Source organism: Heptranchias perlo, unplaced genomic scaffold, assembly GCF_035084215.1.
Source record: "Heptranchias perlo isolate sHepPer1 unplaced genomic scaffold, sHepPer1.hap1 HAP1_SCAFFOLD_74, whole genome shotgun sequence".
Taxonomy (NCBI): Eukaryota; Metazoa; Chordata; class Chondrichthyes; order Hexanchiformes; family Hexanchidae; genus Heptranchias; species Heptranchias perlo.
The window spans coordinates 447,426-465,590 of NW_027139772.1; the positions used below are offsets into that span (position 1 = coordinate 447,426).

Consider the following 18,165-nt stretch of genomic DNA (forward strand, 5'->3'; position numbering starts at 1 on the left):
GAGAGAAAGGGCAGAGAATTCAGGTTACACTGAGATAGGAGAGAAAGGGTAGAGAATTCAGGATGCACTGAGATTGGAGAGAAAGGGCAGAGAATTCAGGTTACACTGAGATGGGAGATAAACGGCAGAGAATTCAGGTTACACTGAGATAGCAGAGAAAGGGTAGAGAATTCAGGATGCACTGAGATTGGAGAGAAAGGGTAGAGAATTCAGGATACACTGAGATAGGTGAGATTAGAAGAGATTTGGTCAGATTTGGCCTCAAATATTGTTAGATCGTCCTCGCAACACAATTCAGCCCAATTCTGTCCTTGGCCGGACGCCAAAGCTCTCGATCAGCAGCAGGAACTGGAAACATTTTCTTGTCCCTGTTTGAACAAACATTGTTCACTTTGGGTCTTTTCCTTTAAATTATGTGACGCCCATTCAGTTTTTGTTTAAACAATGAAGTGAAACAGAGTGATGTAATCTGTTTGTTCAACTAACTGTAATTAATATCAATGGTGACTCGACCTAATTGTCTCAGTGGAGGTTTGCAATCAGTATAAATGAAGGACCTTTGAATGTTTCACACAGCGCAGGTCAGAGCCCCGTCTCCTCTTGAAAGACTCCCACAAAATCTCAGTAAAAATGCACGGACAAGTGACGGGCCCAGTTTACGCCATTTACTATCCTGTTCTTGCAGCGTTTGGTGTCCCAGGTAAGTCACTGTGGTCAATGATTCATTGTAGAGGTCAGTTTGCGCTGTGTCGGTGCTGTCGCTGTGTGACTGGTGATAGAACGTGCCTCCTTTGCACAGAGCATGGAATCAGCGATAAAAGGAGAGAGAGAGGAGAGAGAGAGAGAGTGTGGAGAGAGAGAGTGGAGCACGGGATCAGTGATAAGAGGAGGAGAGAGAGAGGAGAGAGAGAGCGGAGCGTGGCATCAGCGACAAAAGGAGGAAAGAGATGTGTGAGAGAGAGCGGAGCATGGGATCAGTGATAAAAGGACGAGAGAGGAAAGATAGAGCGGAGTGTGGGATCACTGGTAAAAGGAGCAGAGAGAGGGAAGAGAGAGAGCGGAGCATGGAATCAGCGACAAAAGGAGGAGAGAAAGTGGAGCGAGAGAGCAGAGCTCGGGATCAGCGAAAACAGGAGGAAAGAGAGAGGGGAGAGAGAGGGGAGCATGGGATCAGTGATAAAAGGAGGAGACAGAGTGGAGAGATAAAGAGACTGGAGCGCAGGATCAGTGATAAAAGGAAAGAGGGAGAGAGGAGAGAGAGAGAGTGGAGCGCGGGATCAGTGATAAAAGAAGGAGAGGGAGGGGAGAGAGAGAGAGTGGAGCACGGGATCAGTGATAAAAGGATGAGAGGGAGAGGAGAGAGAAAGAGAGTGGAGCACGGGATCAGTGATAAAAGAAGGAGAGAGAGGGGAGAGAAAGAGGGTGGAGCGTAGGATCAGTGATGAAAAGAGGAGAGAGAGGGGAGAGAAAGAGAGTGGAGCGTGGGATCAGTGATAAAAGAAGGAGAGAGAGGGGAGAGAAAGAGAGTGGAGCGTGGGATCAGTGATAAAAGGAGGAGAGAGAGGGGAGAGAAAGAGGGTGGAGCGTGGGATCAGTGATAAAAGGATGAGAGGGAGGGGAGAGAGAAAGAGAGTGGAGCGTAGGATCAGTGATGAAAAGAGGAGAGAGAGGGGAGAGAAAGAGAGTGGAGCGTAGGATCAGTGATGAAAAGAGGAGAGAGAGGGGAGAGAAAGAGAGTGGAGCGTAGGATCAGTGATAAAAGGAGGAGAGAGAGGGGAGAGAAAGAGAGTGGAGCGTGGGATCAGTGATAAAAGGAGGAGAGAGAGGGGAGAGAAAGAGAGTGGAGCGTAGGATCAGTGATAAAAGGAGGAGAGAGAGGGGAGAGAAAGAGGGTGGAGCGTGGGATCAGTGATAAAAGGATGAGAGGGAGGGGAGAGAGAAAGAGAGTGGAGCGTGGGATCAGTGATAAAAGGAGGAGAGAGAGGGGAGAGAAAGGGAGTGGAGCGTAGGATCAGTGATAAAAAGATGAGAGGGAGGGGAGAGAGAAAGAGAGTGGAGCGTGGGATCAGTGATAAAAGAAGGAGAGTGGAGAGAAAGAGGGTGGAGCGTGGGATCAGTGATAAAAGGATGAGAGGGAGGGGAGAGAGAAAGAGAGTGGAGCGTGGGATCAGTGATAAAAGAAGGAGAGAGAGGGGAGAGAAAGAGAGTGGAGCGTGGGATCAGTGATAAAAGAAGGAGAGAGAGGGGAGAGAAAGAGGGTGCAGCGTGGGATCGGTGATAAAAGAAGGAGAGAGAGGGGAGAGAAAGAGGGTGGAGCGTAGGATCAGTGATAAAAGAAGGAGAGAGAGGGGAGAGAAAGAGAGTGGAGCGTGGGATCAGTGATAAAAGAAGGAGAGAGAGGGGAGAGAAAGAGAGTGGAGCGTGGGATCAGTGATAAAAGGAGGAGAGAGAGGGGAGAGAAAGAGAGTGGAGCGTAGGATCAGTGATAAAAGGAGGAGAGAGAGGGGAGAGAAAGAGAGTGGAGCGTAGGATCAGTGATAAAAGGAGGAGAGAGAGGGGAGAGAAAGAGGGTGGAGCGTAGGATCAGTGATAAAGGGAGGAGAGAGAGGGGAGAGAAAGAAAGTGGAGCGTAGGATCAGTGATAAAAGGAGGAGAGAGAGGGGAGAGAAAGAGAGTGGAGCGTAGGATCAGTGATAAAAGAAGGAGAGAGAGGGGAGAGAAAGAGAGTGGAGCGTGGGATCAGCGATGAAAGGAGGAGAGAGAGAGAGAGAGAGAAAGAGAGTGGAGCGTAGGATCAGTGATAAAAGGAGGAGAGAGAGAGAGAGAGAAAGAGAGTGGAGCGTGGGATCAGCGATGAAAGGAGGAGAGAGAGAGAGAGAGAAAGAGAGTGGAGCGTAGGATCAGTGATAAAAGGAGGAGAGAGAGAGAGAGAGAGAGAAAGAGAGTGGAGCATAGGATCAGTGATAAAAGGACGAGAGAGAGAGGGGAGAGAAAGAGAGTGGAGCGTAGGATCAGCGATGAAAGGAGGAGAGAGAGGGGAGAGAGAGAGCAGCGTGGGATCAATGATAAAAGGAGGAGAGAGAGAGGAGAGAGAGACAGCGGAGGATGGGATCAGCGATAAAAAGAAGAGAGAGGGAGAGGAGAGAGAGCGGAGTGCAGGATCGGTGATAAAAGGAGCAGAGAGAGGGAAGAGATAGAGTGGAGAGTGGATCAGTGATAAAAGGAGGAGAGAGGGAGAGGAGAGTGAGCGGAGTGCATGATCGGCGATAAAAGGAGGAGAGAGGGAGAGGAGAGTGAGCGGAGTGCATGATCGGCGATAAACGGAGGAGAGAGGGAGAGGAGAGTGAGCGCAGTGCATGATCGGCGATAAAAGGAGGAGAGAGGGAGAGGAGAGTGAGCGGAGTGCATGATCGGCGATAAAAGGAGGAGAGAGGGAGAGGAGAGTGAGCGGAGTGCATGATCAGCGATAAAAGGAGGAGAGAGGGAGAGGAGAGTGAGCGGAGTGCATGATCGGCGATAAAAGGAGGAGAGAGGGAGAGGAGAGTGAGCGGAGTGCATGATCGGCGATAAAAGGAGGAGAGAGGGAGAGGAGAGTGAGCGGAGTGCATGATCGGCGATAAAAGGAGGAGAGAGGGAGAGGAGAGTGAGCGGAGTGTATGATCGGCGATAAAAGGAGAGAGGGAGAGGAGAGTGAGCGGAGTGCATGATCGGCGATAAAAGGAGGAGAGAGGGAGAGGAGAGTGAGCGGAGTGCATGATCGGCGATAAAAGGAGGAGAGAGGGAGAGGAGAGTGAGCGGAGTGCATGATCGGCGATAAAAGGAGGAGAGAGGGAGAGGAGAGTGAGCGGAGTGTATGATCGGCGATAAAAGGAGGAGAGAGGGAGAGGAGAGTGAGCGGAGTGCATGATCGGCGATAAAAGGAGGAGAGAGGGAGAGGAGAGTGAGCGGAGTGCATGATCGGCGATAAAAGGAGGAGAGAGGGAGAGGAGAGTGAGCGGAGTGCATGATCGGCGATAAAAGGAGGAGAGAGGGAGAGGAGAGTGAGCGGAGTGCATGATCGGCGATAAAAGGAGGAGAGAGGGAGAGGAGAGTGAGCGGAGTGTATGATCGGCGATAAAAGGAGAGAGGGAGAGGAGAGTGAGCGGAGTGCATGATCGGCGATAAAAGGAGGAGAGAGGGAGAGGAGAGTGAGCGGAGTGCATGATCGGCGATAAAAGGAGGAGAGGGGGAGAGGAGAGTGAGCGGAGTGCATGATCGGCGATAAAAGGAGGAGAGAGGGAGAGGAGAGTGAGCGGAGTGTATGATCGGCGATAAAAGGAGGAGAGAGGGAGAGGAGAGTGAGCGGAGTGCATGATCGGCGATAAAAGGAGGAGAGAGGGAGAGGAGAGTGAGCGGAGTGCATGATCGGCGATAAAAGGAGGAGAGAGGGAGAGGAGAGTGAGCGGAGTGCATGATCGGCGATAAAAGGAGGAGAGAGGGAGAGGAGAGTGAGCGGAGTGCATGATCGGCGATAAAAGGAGGAGAGAGGGAGAGGAGAGTGATCGGAGTGTATGATCGGCGATAAAAGGAGAGAGGGAGAGGAGAGTGAGCGGAGTGCATGATCGGCGATAAAAGGAGGAGAGAGGGAGAGGAGAGTGAGCGGAGTGCATGATCGGCGATAAAAGGAGGAGAGAGGGAGAGGAGAGTGAGCGGAGTGCATGATCGGCGATAAAAGGAGGAGAGAGGGAGAGGAGAGTGAGCGGAGTGTATGATCGGCGATAAAAGGAGGAGAGAGGGAGAGGAGAGTGAGCGGAGTGCATGATCGGCGATAAAAGGAGGAGAGAGGGAGAGGAGAGTGAGCGGAGTGCATGATCGGCGATAAAAGGAGGAGAGAGGGAGAGGAGAGTGAGCGGAGTGCATGATCGGCGATAAAAGGAGGAGAGAGGGAGAGGAGAGTGAGCGGAGTGCATGATCGGCGATAAAAGGAGGAGAGAGGGAGAGGAGAGTGAGCGGAGTGCATGATCGGCGATAAAAGGAGGAGAGAGGGAGAGGAGAGTGAGCGGAGTGCATGATCGGCGATAAAAGGAGGAGAGAGGGAGAGGAGAGTGAGCGGAGTGCATGATCGGCGATAAAAGGAGGAGAGAGGGAGAGGAGAGTGAGCGGAGTGCATGATCGGCGATAAAAGGAGGAGAGAGGGAGAGGTGAAAAAAACACCTAAAGTGACGTCAGCACTAGGGAAGGAGCTGATTGGTGAAGTGCTGGTGAGTGTTTTTTTTGTTTTTCAGGTGTTTTTTGTTAAGTTGAGTTAATAATACAATAAATCGAGGCAGGGCGGGGCCGGGAACCTCAAACCCTTCGAATCTTGCGCCATGTGGGAACTCCAGGACGCTTCCCATGTCCTGGGCATCCACATGTACAGGAAGTGTCGTCAGCTGGACGAGCTGGAGCTCTGGAGTTTGATCAACAGCTGACGTCACTGCGGTGCATCGGCGAGGCTGAGAGTTTCGTGGAAATTCACGTTTCAGGAGGTCGTCACCCTGCAGATTAAGAGAGTGCAGGCAGAGGTGGATTGCTGACCGCCAGACAGACAAGGAGGAGCAGGCAGATAGAGCAGGAGTCCCCTGGGGGCATCTCACTCTCCAACCAGTGTTCAGTTCTACCAGAGCACCGTGGGTGGCTCAGCTGTACGGGGCGGGGCGGGACGGGGAGGGCGGAGGAGAAAGGTCAGGAGAGCCTTTCAATTGTTAGGATAACAGACAGGCGTTTCTGCAGCCGCTGACGTGATTCCAGGATGGTGTGTTTCCTCGCTGGTGCCAGGGTCAAGGACGTCACTGAGCGGCTGCAGAACATTCTGGAGGGGGCGAGGGGTGGTGTATAGCCTGAGGTCGTTGGTACCAACGACATGTTTCTGGTCCAACGAGGAAGGAGGTTCTGGGGAATGAGGTGGGCCAAGTGGAGCAAGTGGGGGAGCATTTAGGGAACAGCGATCATAGCATCATGAGGTTTAGAATAGTTATGGAAAAAGACATGGACCACTCTAATGTAAAAATACTCAATTGGAGGAGGGCCAATTTCAGTGAGATGAGAATAGATCTGGCCCAGATAAATGTGAATCAAAGATTGGCAGGCAAAACTGTAATTGAACAATGGGCGGCCTTAAGGAGGAGATGGCTCGGGTACAGTCTAGGTACTTTCCCACGAGGGGGAAAGGTAGGGCAAGTAAAGTCAGAGCTCCCTGAATGACAAAAGAGATAGTGAATAAGATGAAGCAGAACAAAGGGGCTTTTGCCAGATGTCAGGTTGATAATACAATTGAGAACCAGAATATAGAAAGTTCAGAGGGGAAGTGAAAAAGGAAATAAGAGAGGCAAAGAGAGAGTATGAGAATAGACTGGGAACTAACATAAAAGGGAATCCAAAAGTCTTCTACAGGCATGTGAACAGTAAACGGGTAGTAAGAGGAGGGGTGGGGCCGATTAGGGACCAAAAAGCAGATCTACTCATGGAGGCAGAGGGCATGGCCGAGATACTAAATGAATACTTTGCATCTGTCTTTACCAAGGAAGAAGATACTGCCAAAGCCACAGTAAAGGAGGATATAGTTCAGACACTGGATGGGCTAAAAATTGATAGGGGAGGTACTTGAAAGGCTGGCTGTCCTAGGTTGCTGAAGGAAGTAAGGGTGGAAATTGCGGAGTCACTGGCCATAATCTTCCAAACATCCCTAGATACAGGGGTGGTGCCAGAGGACTGGAGAATTGCAAATTTTACACCCTTGTTCAAAAAAGGGTGTAAGGATAAACCCAGCAACTACAGGCCAGTCAGTTTAACCTCAGTGGTGGGGAAACTTTTAGAAACAATAATCCGGGACAGAATTAACAGTCACTTGGACAAGTGTGGATTAATTAAGGAAAGCCAGCATGGATTTGTTAAAGGCAAATCGTGTTTAACTAACTTGATAGAGTTTTTTGATGAGGTAACAGAGAGGGTTGATGAGGGCAATGCAGTTGATGTTGTGTATATGGACTTTCAAAATGTGTTTGATAAAGTGCCGCACAATAGGCTTGTCATCAAGATTGAAGCCCATGGAACAAAGGGGGCAGTAGCAACATGGATACGAAATTGGCTAAGTGACAAGAAACAGAGAGTAGTGGTGAACGGTTGTTTTTCGAACTGGAGGGAGGTGTACAGTGGTGTTCCCCAGGGATCCGTGCTGGGACCACTGCTTTTCTTGATATATATTAATGACTTGGACTTGGGTGTACAGGGCACAATTTCAAAATTTGCAGGTGACACAAAACTTGGAGGAGGATAGTGATAGATTTCAAGAGGATATAGACAGGCTTGTGGAATGGGCGGGCACGTGGCAGATGAAATTTAATGCAGAAAATGCGAAGTGGCACATTTCGGTGGGAAGAACGAGGAGAGGTAATATAAACTAGAGGGCACAATTCTAAAGGGGGTGCACGGAGAGAGAGATCTGGCGGTATATGTGCACAAATCGTTGAAGGTGGCAGGGCAGGTTGAGAAAGCGGTTAAAAAGCATACGGGATCCTGGGCTTTATAAATAGAGGCAGAGTGTAAATGCAAGGAAGTCATGATGAACCTTTTATAAAACACTGGTTTGGCCACAACTGGAGTATTGTGTCCAGTTCTGGGCACTGCACTTTAGGAAAGATGTGAAGGCCTCAGAGAGGGTGCAGAGAGATTTACTGGAATGATTCCAGGGATGAGGGACTTTAGTTACTTGGATAGACTGGAGAAGCTGGGGTTGTTCTCCTTTGAACAGAGAAGGTTGTGAGGAGATTTGATCGAGGTGTTCAAAATCATGAAGGGTCTGGACAGAGTAGATAGAGAGAAACTGTTCCCATTGGCGGAAGGGTGAAGGACCAGAGGACATAGATTTAAGGTGATTGGCAAAAGAACCAAAGGTGACATGAGGAAACTTTTTACACAGCGAGTGGTTAGGATCTGGAATGCACTGCCCGAGGGGGTGGTGGAGGCAGATTCAATCATGGCATTCAAAAGGGAACTGGATAAGTACTTGAAAGGAAAACATTTGCAAGGCTACGGGGGAGTGGGACTCGCTGGATTGCTCTTGCATGGAGCCGGCACAGACTCGATGGGCCGAATGGCCTCCTTCCGAGCTGTAACCTTTCTATGATTCTATGAATCACCTCTTCTCTGCTATCAATTCAATTGATACTGTTCGCTCACTGCCCATTGCTTGTTTAATGGGATGTTTTACAGAAATAAAGAAATCTTTATGTCCCAACACTTAATATTATAGGATTATTATCTTTCTCCAGCGTATTGGTACCTAGACCTAGTACTGCGGTGAGATTCTAAATATGTCTTCCTGGATTAATATTTGATTAGACGTGGAGTGAGAAGTAAAGAGGGTGGAACACACCGCCTACCCATCCATGCCCAACAATAAACACCTCACGCTGAGCATTCGATGGGTCCATGAGTGGAGCAGTTTCCTTCATCACCCACTGGGCCGCAGGGTCATTGCTCGTGGCTGATGACCAGGGGAATCATACGGACCATCGAGGGTAAAATCTCTTCATCTTTTATACTTTTCTTTCCGAACCCATTGATTTCTATTCATTAAAAGTTCAGGCGATCGGTCTCTTACTTTGATCCTGGGCTCAGCTTTTGTCGTTTCCCCTTGTCTCTTCACATAAATCATTCCATCTGGTTGTAACCACAGAACATTGTAAAGGTAAACCATTTAAACGTTGCATGATATCCCTGCGGAGCCTGAGCTAACGGGTTAGATTGTGAATGTTGCCCTTGGTTTTCTATTATTCGCGGTATTTTCAAATCATTATGATATTTTTCCAGTTTTCTTCCCTTCCCTTCTGACTCAACAAGGGCGCCGACAGCTCGGGGTACCAGAGCCACTCTCGCTATAAAGGTTATTTGTAGCATAACGATAGAGTGATGGTGGAATACATTGTAATCAGTGTGTTGAGAGAGAAGAACCTCAGCCTGGATCTCCGGGATTTGAGTTCCCAGTCTTGGCCGACCCTCCTGTGCAGTACTGAGGGAGAGCAGCATTGCCGGAGCTGCTATTCTTGAGATGAGTTGTTAACCCGAAGCCTGGTGTCCGCCGTACCCTCGTGGGTCAGATTCTCCCGTCTAAATCCCCCAGCACTATTCGAAGAGCAAGGAGCGTTCCTGGAGTTCCGGGAAAACTCTCCGTCTCAAATAATATCAAGAAAATCAGACCAAACGATCGTTTATTCCCTTTGTGTTTGTGAGAATTTGTTCGCAGATTCACGGCTGACTCAAAAACCGCCACTTTGAAATGTTTCTGAGAGACGCTGCGGATAAACGGAGCGTGATTCCGTGTATTCCCGGTAAAGCTGAGAGGCGCCACAATGCGTGGACTTTGGAAACTAGTTCATTAATAATTAATGTTCAGCAATATTAATAATACTGACGGTTTAATAATGAAATAGCTGATTGATTCGGAAATTGATTAAATTGATTGCTGGCTACATTCCAGTACTGATGTGGTAATACCGCGAGTTCACTAAATACTTACAGAGCGGACTGATTTCAGCAATTTCTTATGGTGTGAACTGGATTTAATAATGAAAGAAATACTGACTGTATTTAATGAATATATATTTATTGAAGCCACGCAGTATACCAATAAGCTGTTGACAATTATTGTAGATCCAATAGTTGGTCAGTGAGCTGTTTTCCTCCGGCTCCTTGCATTGGGCCTATTGCCCTAAACCCTTGTTGCTCTTTGGCGGTCACTGCTTGTTTCCGCTTCAGTTCTCTGGATCTTCACCCGCTGATTTGCTCCGACTCTGCTCCTCCAACTCGGATCCCCCAGACCTCCCTCCGGCCAGCGCTGCTCAATCCAGTCAATGTCACCGGCTCCTCCTCTCTCTTTGATTCTGGAAGTTCACTCCACCCGTCAAATGCCCGGATCCTTCCCTGGAGTCCTGGTTCTAATGAGGATTATTTCCGGTCTGGACACGGACCGACCAGTTCGGGCACGTTCCTCACTAACAGCTCATTTTATGACCCCTGTCCCATTCGGTTTCCGTTCCTGAGCCAAAATCCGCGGTGTTCTCAGAGAGTGATCAGGCCGGACTTCAATGGGAAGGAGAATAGGACGGTATATTAAATCATATAGAATCATAGAAGTTTACAACATGGAAACAGGCCCTTCGGCCCAACATGTCCATGTCGCCCAGTTTATACCACTAAGCTAGTCCCAATTGCCTGCACTTGGCCCATATCCCTCTATACCCATCTTACCCATGTAACTGTCCAAATACTTTTTAAAAGACAAAATTGTACCCGCCTCTACTACTGCCTCTGGCAGCTCGTTCCAGACACTCACCACCCTTTGAATGAAAAATGGGCGGGAGATCCGCTCCGTCCGTGTTCCGTCCGGTGCTGAAAGTAAAAATTCTCCCCAGCTCTTATTTTGGATGATTAATTTTATCTGAGGTGAAAGATTGACTCCATGGGTAACGGGTTGTAACATCCGAGTAAAACGCGTTTTTGTTCAGATTCTGTTACCTGTTTCTTTCCCCCACAGGTAACTTGGTGACGATTGTGATCCTGTCCCGAGGAAGGTGCGGTCTCTCCCGATGTATCACTCGTTACCTGGTGGGGATGGCGGTGACGGATCTCCTGGTCATCATCACAGCGGTGATATTAAACCGGATCAGTGTCATTTATTTTCCAGTTCTCTTCCTGTCCATCACTCCAGTCTGTAGCCTCAAAATCGCTCTAATCTATGCTGCCAGAGACAGCTCGGTCTGGTTAACGGTCGCTTTCACCGTTGATCGATTTGTGGCCATTTGTTGCCAGAAGCTGAAAACAAAATATTGCACCGAGAAAACGGCGGCTGTGGTTATCGGGACGGTCTGTGTACTGAGCTGTTTGAAAAACATCCCCTGGTACTTTGTATATGAACCTTTGTATATAATTGACGGTGTCCCGTGGTACTGCAACATTAAGTTAAGCTTTTATTCTGAACTTGTATGGACAGCGTTTGACTGGATTGACCGCATTTTAAACCCCTGTGCCCCGTTCCTCCTGATGTTACTGCTCAATGCTCTGACCGTCAGAAACATTCTGGTGGCCAATAGAGCCCGCAGGAGACTCCGGGCCCACAGCAATGCAGAGAATCAGAGTGACCCAGAGATGGAGAGCCGGAGAAAGTCCATCGTTTTACTCTTCGCCATCTCGGGCAGTTTCATCCTCTTGTGGATGACGTATTTCGTTAATTTCCTCTATGTGCGAATTACGAACGATTATAAGATCTCAGGTTTCAATGATCCAAAGTTTATTCTGCAGGAAAGCGGAAATATGCTCCAGCTCCTGAGCTGCTGCACCAACACATGTATTTATGCAGTGACCCAGAGTAAATTCAGAGAGCAATGCATGAAAATGATGAAATCTCCGGCGAATCTGATGATTAAAATAGTTAAATAATGAAAACAGCTGAATTCGTTTCTGCATTAGAGCCAATTATATTTCATGACCCATCCTGTAATTCCCTCACTACTCCCTTAACACGTTTAAAGATCTGATTCGTATTGGAATATCTCAAATCCTGCAGTGTGGCTGCTCATTCAGACATGATTCAACTCCAGTGGGCCCAGAACACTAGGGTATCTTAACGTTCACCAACAAAAAGGTGGCAAGAGTTGTGATTTCTTGTGTTATATTAAGTAGAATTCTTCATTATTGCGAAGGATATCAGGCTTGGAGTTGAGTCCCCCCCCCCCCCCGTGGGTGGGTTACACCAGGCCTGGAGTTGAGTCCCCACCGTGGGTGGGTTACACCAGGCCTGGAGTTGAGTCCCCCCCGTGGGTGGGTTACACCAGGCCTGGAATTGAGTCCCCCCCTGTGGGTGGGTTACATCAGGTCTGGAGTTGAGTCCCCCTGTAGGTGGGTTATATCAGGCCTGGAGTTGAGTCCCCCCCGTGGGTGGGTTACACCAGGCCTGGAGTTGAGTCCCCCTGTGGGTGGGTTATATCAGGCCTGGAGTTGAGTCCCCCTGTGGGTGGGTTATATCAGGCCTGGAGTTGAGTCCCCCTGTGGGTGGGTTACATCAGGCCTGGAGTTGAGTCCCCCTGTGGGTGGGTTATATCAGGCCTGGAGTTGAGTCCCCCTGTGGGTGGGTTATATCAGGCCTGGAGTTGAGTCCCCCTGTGGGTGGGTTACACCAGGCCTGGAGTTGAGTCCCCCCCGTGGGTGGGTTACACCAGGCCTGGAGTTGAGTCCCCCTGTGGGTGGGTTATATCAGGCCTGGAGTTGAGTCCCCCCCCCTGTGGGTGGGTTACATCAGGCCTGGAGTTGAGTCCCCACTGTGGGTGGGTTACACCAGGCCTAGAGTTGAGTCACCCTGTGGTTGGGTGACTCTCCCAATGGGGAAACATATGGCGATAAATGTAACTTTGGGCAATGGTGTGAAGTGGCCGCCTGCTATCCCATTATCTTGCTGGATTCTCTTTTCCATTGAAGCCAATCGAAGCGAAATTCGGGTGAGCCTATACTAGGCGGCAAATTTGGGTAGGGCCTATAATAGGCTGAAAATTCAATATCGTCCATTTCACACTATCGTACAATGTTAAAATGACCCGCATACATTGGCTGCAGTGCTGCAAGTGATATTGAATCCCCCTCCTCTCTACCTTCCAGGACTGCACTTTATTCCATTCCTCACCAGACGGAGACTGGATCTGCAGACGGAGGCTGGATCTGCAGACGGCGACCGAATCTGCAGACAGAGACTGGATCTGCAGACGGTGGCTGGATCTGCAGACGGAGACTGGATCTGCAGACGGAGAGTGGATCTGCAGACGGAGACTGGATCTGCAGACGGAGACTGGAACTGCAGACGGAGACTGGATCTGCAGACGGAGACGGGATCTGCAGACGGAGACTGGATCTGCAGACGGAGACTGGATCTGTAATCGGAGGCTGGATCTGCAGACGGAGACTGGATCTGCAGACGGAGACTAGATCTGCAGACGGAGCCTGGATCTGTAATCGGAGGCTGGATCTGCAGACAGAGACTGGGTCTGCAGACGGAGAATGGATCTGCAGAGACTGGATCTGCAGAGACTGGATCTGCAGACGGAGACTGGATCTGCAGACGGAGACGGGATCTGCAGACGGAGACGGGATCTGCAGACAGAGAATTGATCTGCAGACGGAGACGGGATCTGCAGATGGAGACTGGATCTGCAGACGGAGACGGGATCTGCAGACGGAGACGGGATCTGCAGACGGAGAATGGATCTGCAGACGGAGACTGGATTTGCAGACAGAGTCTGGATCTGCAGACGGAGACTGGATTTGCAGACAAAGCCTGGATCTGCAGACAGAGACTGAATCTGCAGACAGCACTCGGTGAGTCGTTTTCCTCAATGGTTTGTTCAGTGTCAAACAGAATCATATCGTTAATGGTGGGGATTGGATAGGATGGTAACTGTTTACATGAAACCCTCTGTAGTCAAATATTTCCTGCTAAAGTGGGCAACCGGGTACATCCTCCCAGATCTCTTCCAATGTTATCCCTGAACCTATCATTGGGAGTTATTGCGAGTTTTAACAGCCTTGCCTGGTTACCTAGAACTTACCTTCTTGTCCAGTTAGGAATGCGCAGCCTCCGGCCGTTATCATTTTGTAAACAAAGATATCTCACCGCATCCCTCGCTGTGATTACCGACATTAGAATTACACCAGTCTGCTCCGAGATTTCAGTTAATAAAGAGAATGCTTGCAATTATTTACAGCCCCTCTGTTAATGTGGAGTGTGCAAAGTTACCACCATCAATCTCACAGATACAAGGAACAATTTTTTGAGGCGGCTATTAATTGAAAAGCCACGTGGTGTTGAATCAGACATCTGTAGAACTTTTGCACCAGTGACGCAAACTTCCCCTTGCAATTGACCGTGGAACAGAAGCTATTTCGGGGTTTCAGCTGTTGGAGACATTCAGATTTCGCAAATCATTTGACAAGAACGTTGTCAGGCCGGTCTGAGAGTTGCCACTGAAATCAGATGTCACCTGACAGAGAAAGTCAATTCCTAGCGTCCCCAGGACACTGAATTCCAGCCCTGTACAGGTGGTCTCCAGGTCACTATATTCTAGCCCTGTAGAGTTGGTGCCCAGGTCACTGAATTCTAGCCCTGTACAGATGGTCTCCAGGTCACTGCATTCTAGCCCTGTACAATTGGTCTCCAGGTCCAGGCTGAGGGGGGACATGATTGAGGTGTACAAAATTATGAGGGGCACAGATAGGATGGATACTAAGGAGCTTTTTCCCTTCGTTGAGGGTTCTATAACAAGGGGACATAGATTCAAGGTAAAAGGCGGGAGGTTTAGAGGGGATTTGAGAAAGAACTTTTTCACCCAGAGGGTGGTTGGAGTCTGGAACTCACTGCCTGGGAGGGTTGTGGAGGCAGGAACCCTCACAACATTCAAGAAGCATTTGGATGAGCACTTGAAATGCCATAGCATACAAGGCTATGGACCAAATGCTGGAATATGGGATTAGAGTAGACAGGGCTTGATGGCCGGCGCGGACACGATGGGCCGAAGGGCCTCTATCCGTGCTGTATAACTCTATGACTCTATGACTCTATATTCTATCCCTGTAGAGTTGGTGTCAAGGTCACTTAATTCTAGCCATGTAGAGTTGGTGCCCAGGTCAGTGAATTCTAGCTCTGTACAATTGGTCCTCTGGTCACTGAATTCTAGCCCTGGACAATTGGGCCTCAGGTCACTGAATTCTAGCCCTGGACAATTGGGCCTCAGGTCACTGAATTCTAGCCCTGTACATTTGGTCCTGAGGTCACTGAATTCCAACCCTGTACAATTGGTCCTCTGGTCACTGAATTCTAGCCGTGTACAGATGGCCTCCAGGTCACTGAATTCTAGCCGTTTCGAGTTGGTGTCCAGGTCAGTGAATTCTATCCCTGTACAATTGGTCTCCGGGTCACTGATTTCCAGCCTTGTACAATTGGGCCTCCGTCTGCAGATCCATATATAAAAAGAAAAAGGGTGGCTAAGGCAAACGTAGGTCCCTTGGAGGATGAGACCGGGAAATTAATGGTGGGAAACATGGAGATGGCAAAAATGCTGAACAAATATTTTGTTTCAGTCTTTACAGTAGAGGACACTAAGAATATCCCAACAGTGGACAAACGGGGGGCTCTAGGGGGGGAGGAGCTAAATACGATTAAAATCACTAAGGAATTGGTACTCAGTAAATTAATGGGACTCAAGGCGGATAAATCCCCTGGACCTGATGGCTTACATCCGAGGGTCTTGAGGGAAGTGACAGTAGGGATTGTGGATGCTTTGGTAATAATTTTCCAAAATTCTCTGGACTCGGCAAAGGTCCCGGCAGATTGGAAAACTGCTAATGTAACACCGTTATTTAAAAAGGGTAGTAGGCAGAAGGCTGGAAATTATAGACCAGTTAGCTTAACATCTGTGGTGGGTAAAATTTTTGAGTCTATTATTAAGGAGACAGTAGCGGAACATTTGGATAAACATAATTTAATAGGACAAAGTCAGCATGGCTTTACGAAGGGGAAGTCATGTCTGACAAATTTGCTTGAGTTCTTTGAGGATATAACGTACAGGGTGGGTAAAGGGGAACCAGTGGACGTAGTGTATTTAGACTTCCAGAAGGCATTCGACAAGGTGCCACATAAAAGATTATTGCTCAAGATAAAGAATCACTGGATTGGGGGTAATATTCTGGCATGGGTGGAGGATTGGTTATCTAACAGGAAGCAGAGAGTTGGGATAAATGGTACATTCTCGGACTGGCAACCAGTAGCCAGTGGTGTTCCACAGGGGTCGGGGCTGGGTCCCCAACTCTTTACAATCTATATTAACGATTTGGAGGAGGGGACCGAGTGTAACATATCAAAGTTTGCAGATGATACAAAGATGGGAGGGAAAGTAGAGAGTGAGGAGGACATAAAAACCTACAAGGGGATATAGACAGGCTGGGTGAGTGGGCGGAAATTTGGCAGATGCAATACAATGTTGGAAAATGTGAGGTTATGCACTTTGGCAGGAAAAATCGGAGAGCAAGTTATTATCTCAATGGCGAGAAACTGGAAAGAACTGCAGTACAAAGGGATCTGGGGGTCCTAGTGCAAGAAAATCCAAAGGTTAGTATGCAGGTGCAGCAGGTGATCAAGAAGGCCAACGGAATGTTGGCTTTTATTGCTCGGGGGATAGAATATAAAAACAAGGAGGTATTGCTGCAGTTATATAAGGTATTGGTGAGACCGCACCTGGAATACTACATACAGTTTTGGTCTCCATACTTAAGAAAATACATACTTGCTCTCGAGGCAGTACAAAGAAGGTTCACTCGGTTAATCCCAGGGATGAGGGGGCGGACATATGAGGAGAAGTTGAGTAGATTGGGACTCTACTCATTGGAGTTCAGAAGAATGAGAGGCGATCTTATTGAAACATATAAGATTGAGAAGGGGCTTGATCGGGTGGATGCGTTAAGGATGTTCCCAAGGATGGGTGAAACTAGAACGAGGGGGCATAATCTTAGAATAAGGGGCTGCTCTTTCAAAACTCAGATGAGGAGAAACTTCTTCACTCAGAGGGTGGTAGGTCTGTGGAATTTGCTGCCCTAGGAATCTGTGGAAGCTACATCATTAAATAAATTTAAAACAGAAATAGACAGTTTCCCAGAAGTAAAGGGAATTAGGGATTACGGGGAGCGGGCTGGAAATTGGACATGATTTTAGATTTGAGGTTAGGACCAGATCAGCCATGATCTTATTGAATGGTGGAGCAGGCTCGAGGGGCCGATTGGCCTACTCCTGCTCCTATTTCTTATGTTCTTATGTTCTTAGGTCACTGAATTCTAGCCCTGTACAGTTGGTCTCCAGGTCACTGAATTCCAGCCCTGTACAGTTGGTCACTTTGTGAAGAGTGGAATGGTGATGTGCAATTTGCAGTGGCCAGCGGCCACGACTCTCCACCAATTGGGTAATCACAACTTCTTATCCTTTGCGCTAAATTCACACGTAACTTTGTCACTTTTCTCTGAATTAATCCAAACGGTTAAAGAGAGAGTGAATGCGTTTTCTCACACGTTTTCCCGATTTCCTCTGTAGCTTTGACAGAAGAGCCAGGAAACCGTGCAAAGGAAACATGAGCATATTGAGTGTCAGTCTTGGCTCAATGGTGGCACTCTTGCCTCTAAGGTTGTAGGTTCAAGCCTCACTCCAGAGACTTGAGCACACAACCTAAGGCTGACATTTCAGTGCAATGCTAAGGCTGCAATGTTAGAGGTGCCCTCTTTCAAATGAGATTTTAAACCAAACATAATAGATCCATAGCACTATTCCAGGAAGAGAGAGGGAGTTCTCTTGGTTTATAGACCAATATTTATCGTTCAAACAACATCATTAAAAACAGATTCATTGGTCATTTATCTCATTGCTATTTGTGGGAACTTGTTCTGTGCAAATTGACTGCCGCTGCGTAACAACTGGACCAAGAGACCTTTTAAACATTACTTATTACCTGGATGGGAAAAATAAAAGGATAATAAACGTATGTACGTGAAAAAATTAAAGGAAAGATTGCTGAGTTTACTTTTCTTTCCTGGCACAGTGAAAATCCAATATGGCGCCGATTCAGAGCAGAGAGGAGGAATGGAAACCTCTCCGGTGCGGACGCTGCTGCTCCACAGCGTTACCTAGTGGTCGGACCCTGTAACTACACGTAGAGCAGAAACCCATCTTAAAGTTTTCGGGAGTCACTGACTGTCGCAATAATGGAAAGTCCGATGGAAGACGTCACAGGACAGGTGTGAATACAATTAATACCAGCACCCCATCAACACTGTTGACATAGAACTTTTAAATGGAAAGATTACAGGACAAACCGTTTTAAAAAATTATATAGATAAATTGAACAGTTTTGTACAATATCAATACAACAACGTTTGCATCATGTGAATTGAGCAGCTTTATGTAATACCGGCCTGAATCAGGAGGGGGCACTTTTAATATGCAAATCGGGGTTCCATAATGTACGTATTGGACAGGGCCTCCCGCCCGTCACCTGAAAGCAACACGAGGGAAAATCTACCTCCTACAGTTTGTAATAAATAAAAAGTTCCATAAAGAAACAAAAA

At 48.2% G+C, this 18,165-nt stretch overlaps 1 protein-coding gene across 1 annotated transcript; it reads left to right on the top strand.

Annotated features, from left to right (window-relative positions):
- Positions 1-630: 630 nt before the first annotated feature.
- LOC137319149 (probable G-protein coupled receptor 139) lies at positions 631-11,454 on the top strand. The gene is made up of 2 exons (XM_067981495.1): positions 631-700; positions 10,553-11,454. Exons 1-2 carry the CDS (start codon positions 631-633, stop codon positions 11,452-11,454), a joined length of 972 nt encoding a protein of 323 aa, XP_067837596.1.
- The last annotated feature ends 6,711 nt before the right edge of the window (positions 11,455-18,165 follow it).

What these genes read in the sequence shown, in the direction of transcription:
- LOC137319149 (XM_067981495.1), top strand. Translation starts at nt 631, where the DNA reads ATGCACGGACAAGTGACGGGCCCAGTTTACGCCATTTACTATCCTGTT. An exon ending in TGCAGCGTTTGGTGTCCCAG is followed by an intron (nt 701 to 10,552) that starts GTAAGTCACTGT and finishes TTTCCCCCACAG; the next exon opens with GTAACTTGGTGACGATTGTG.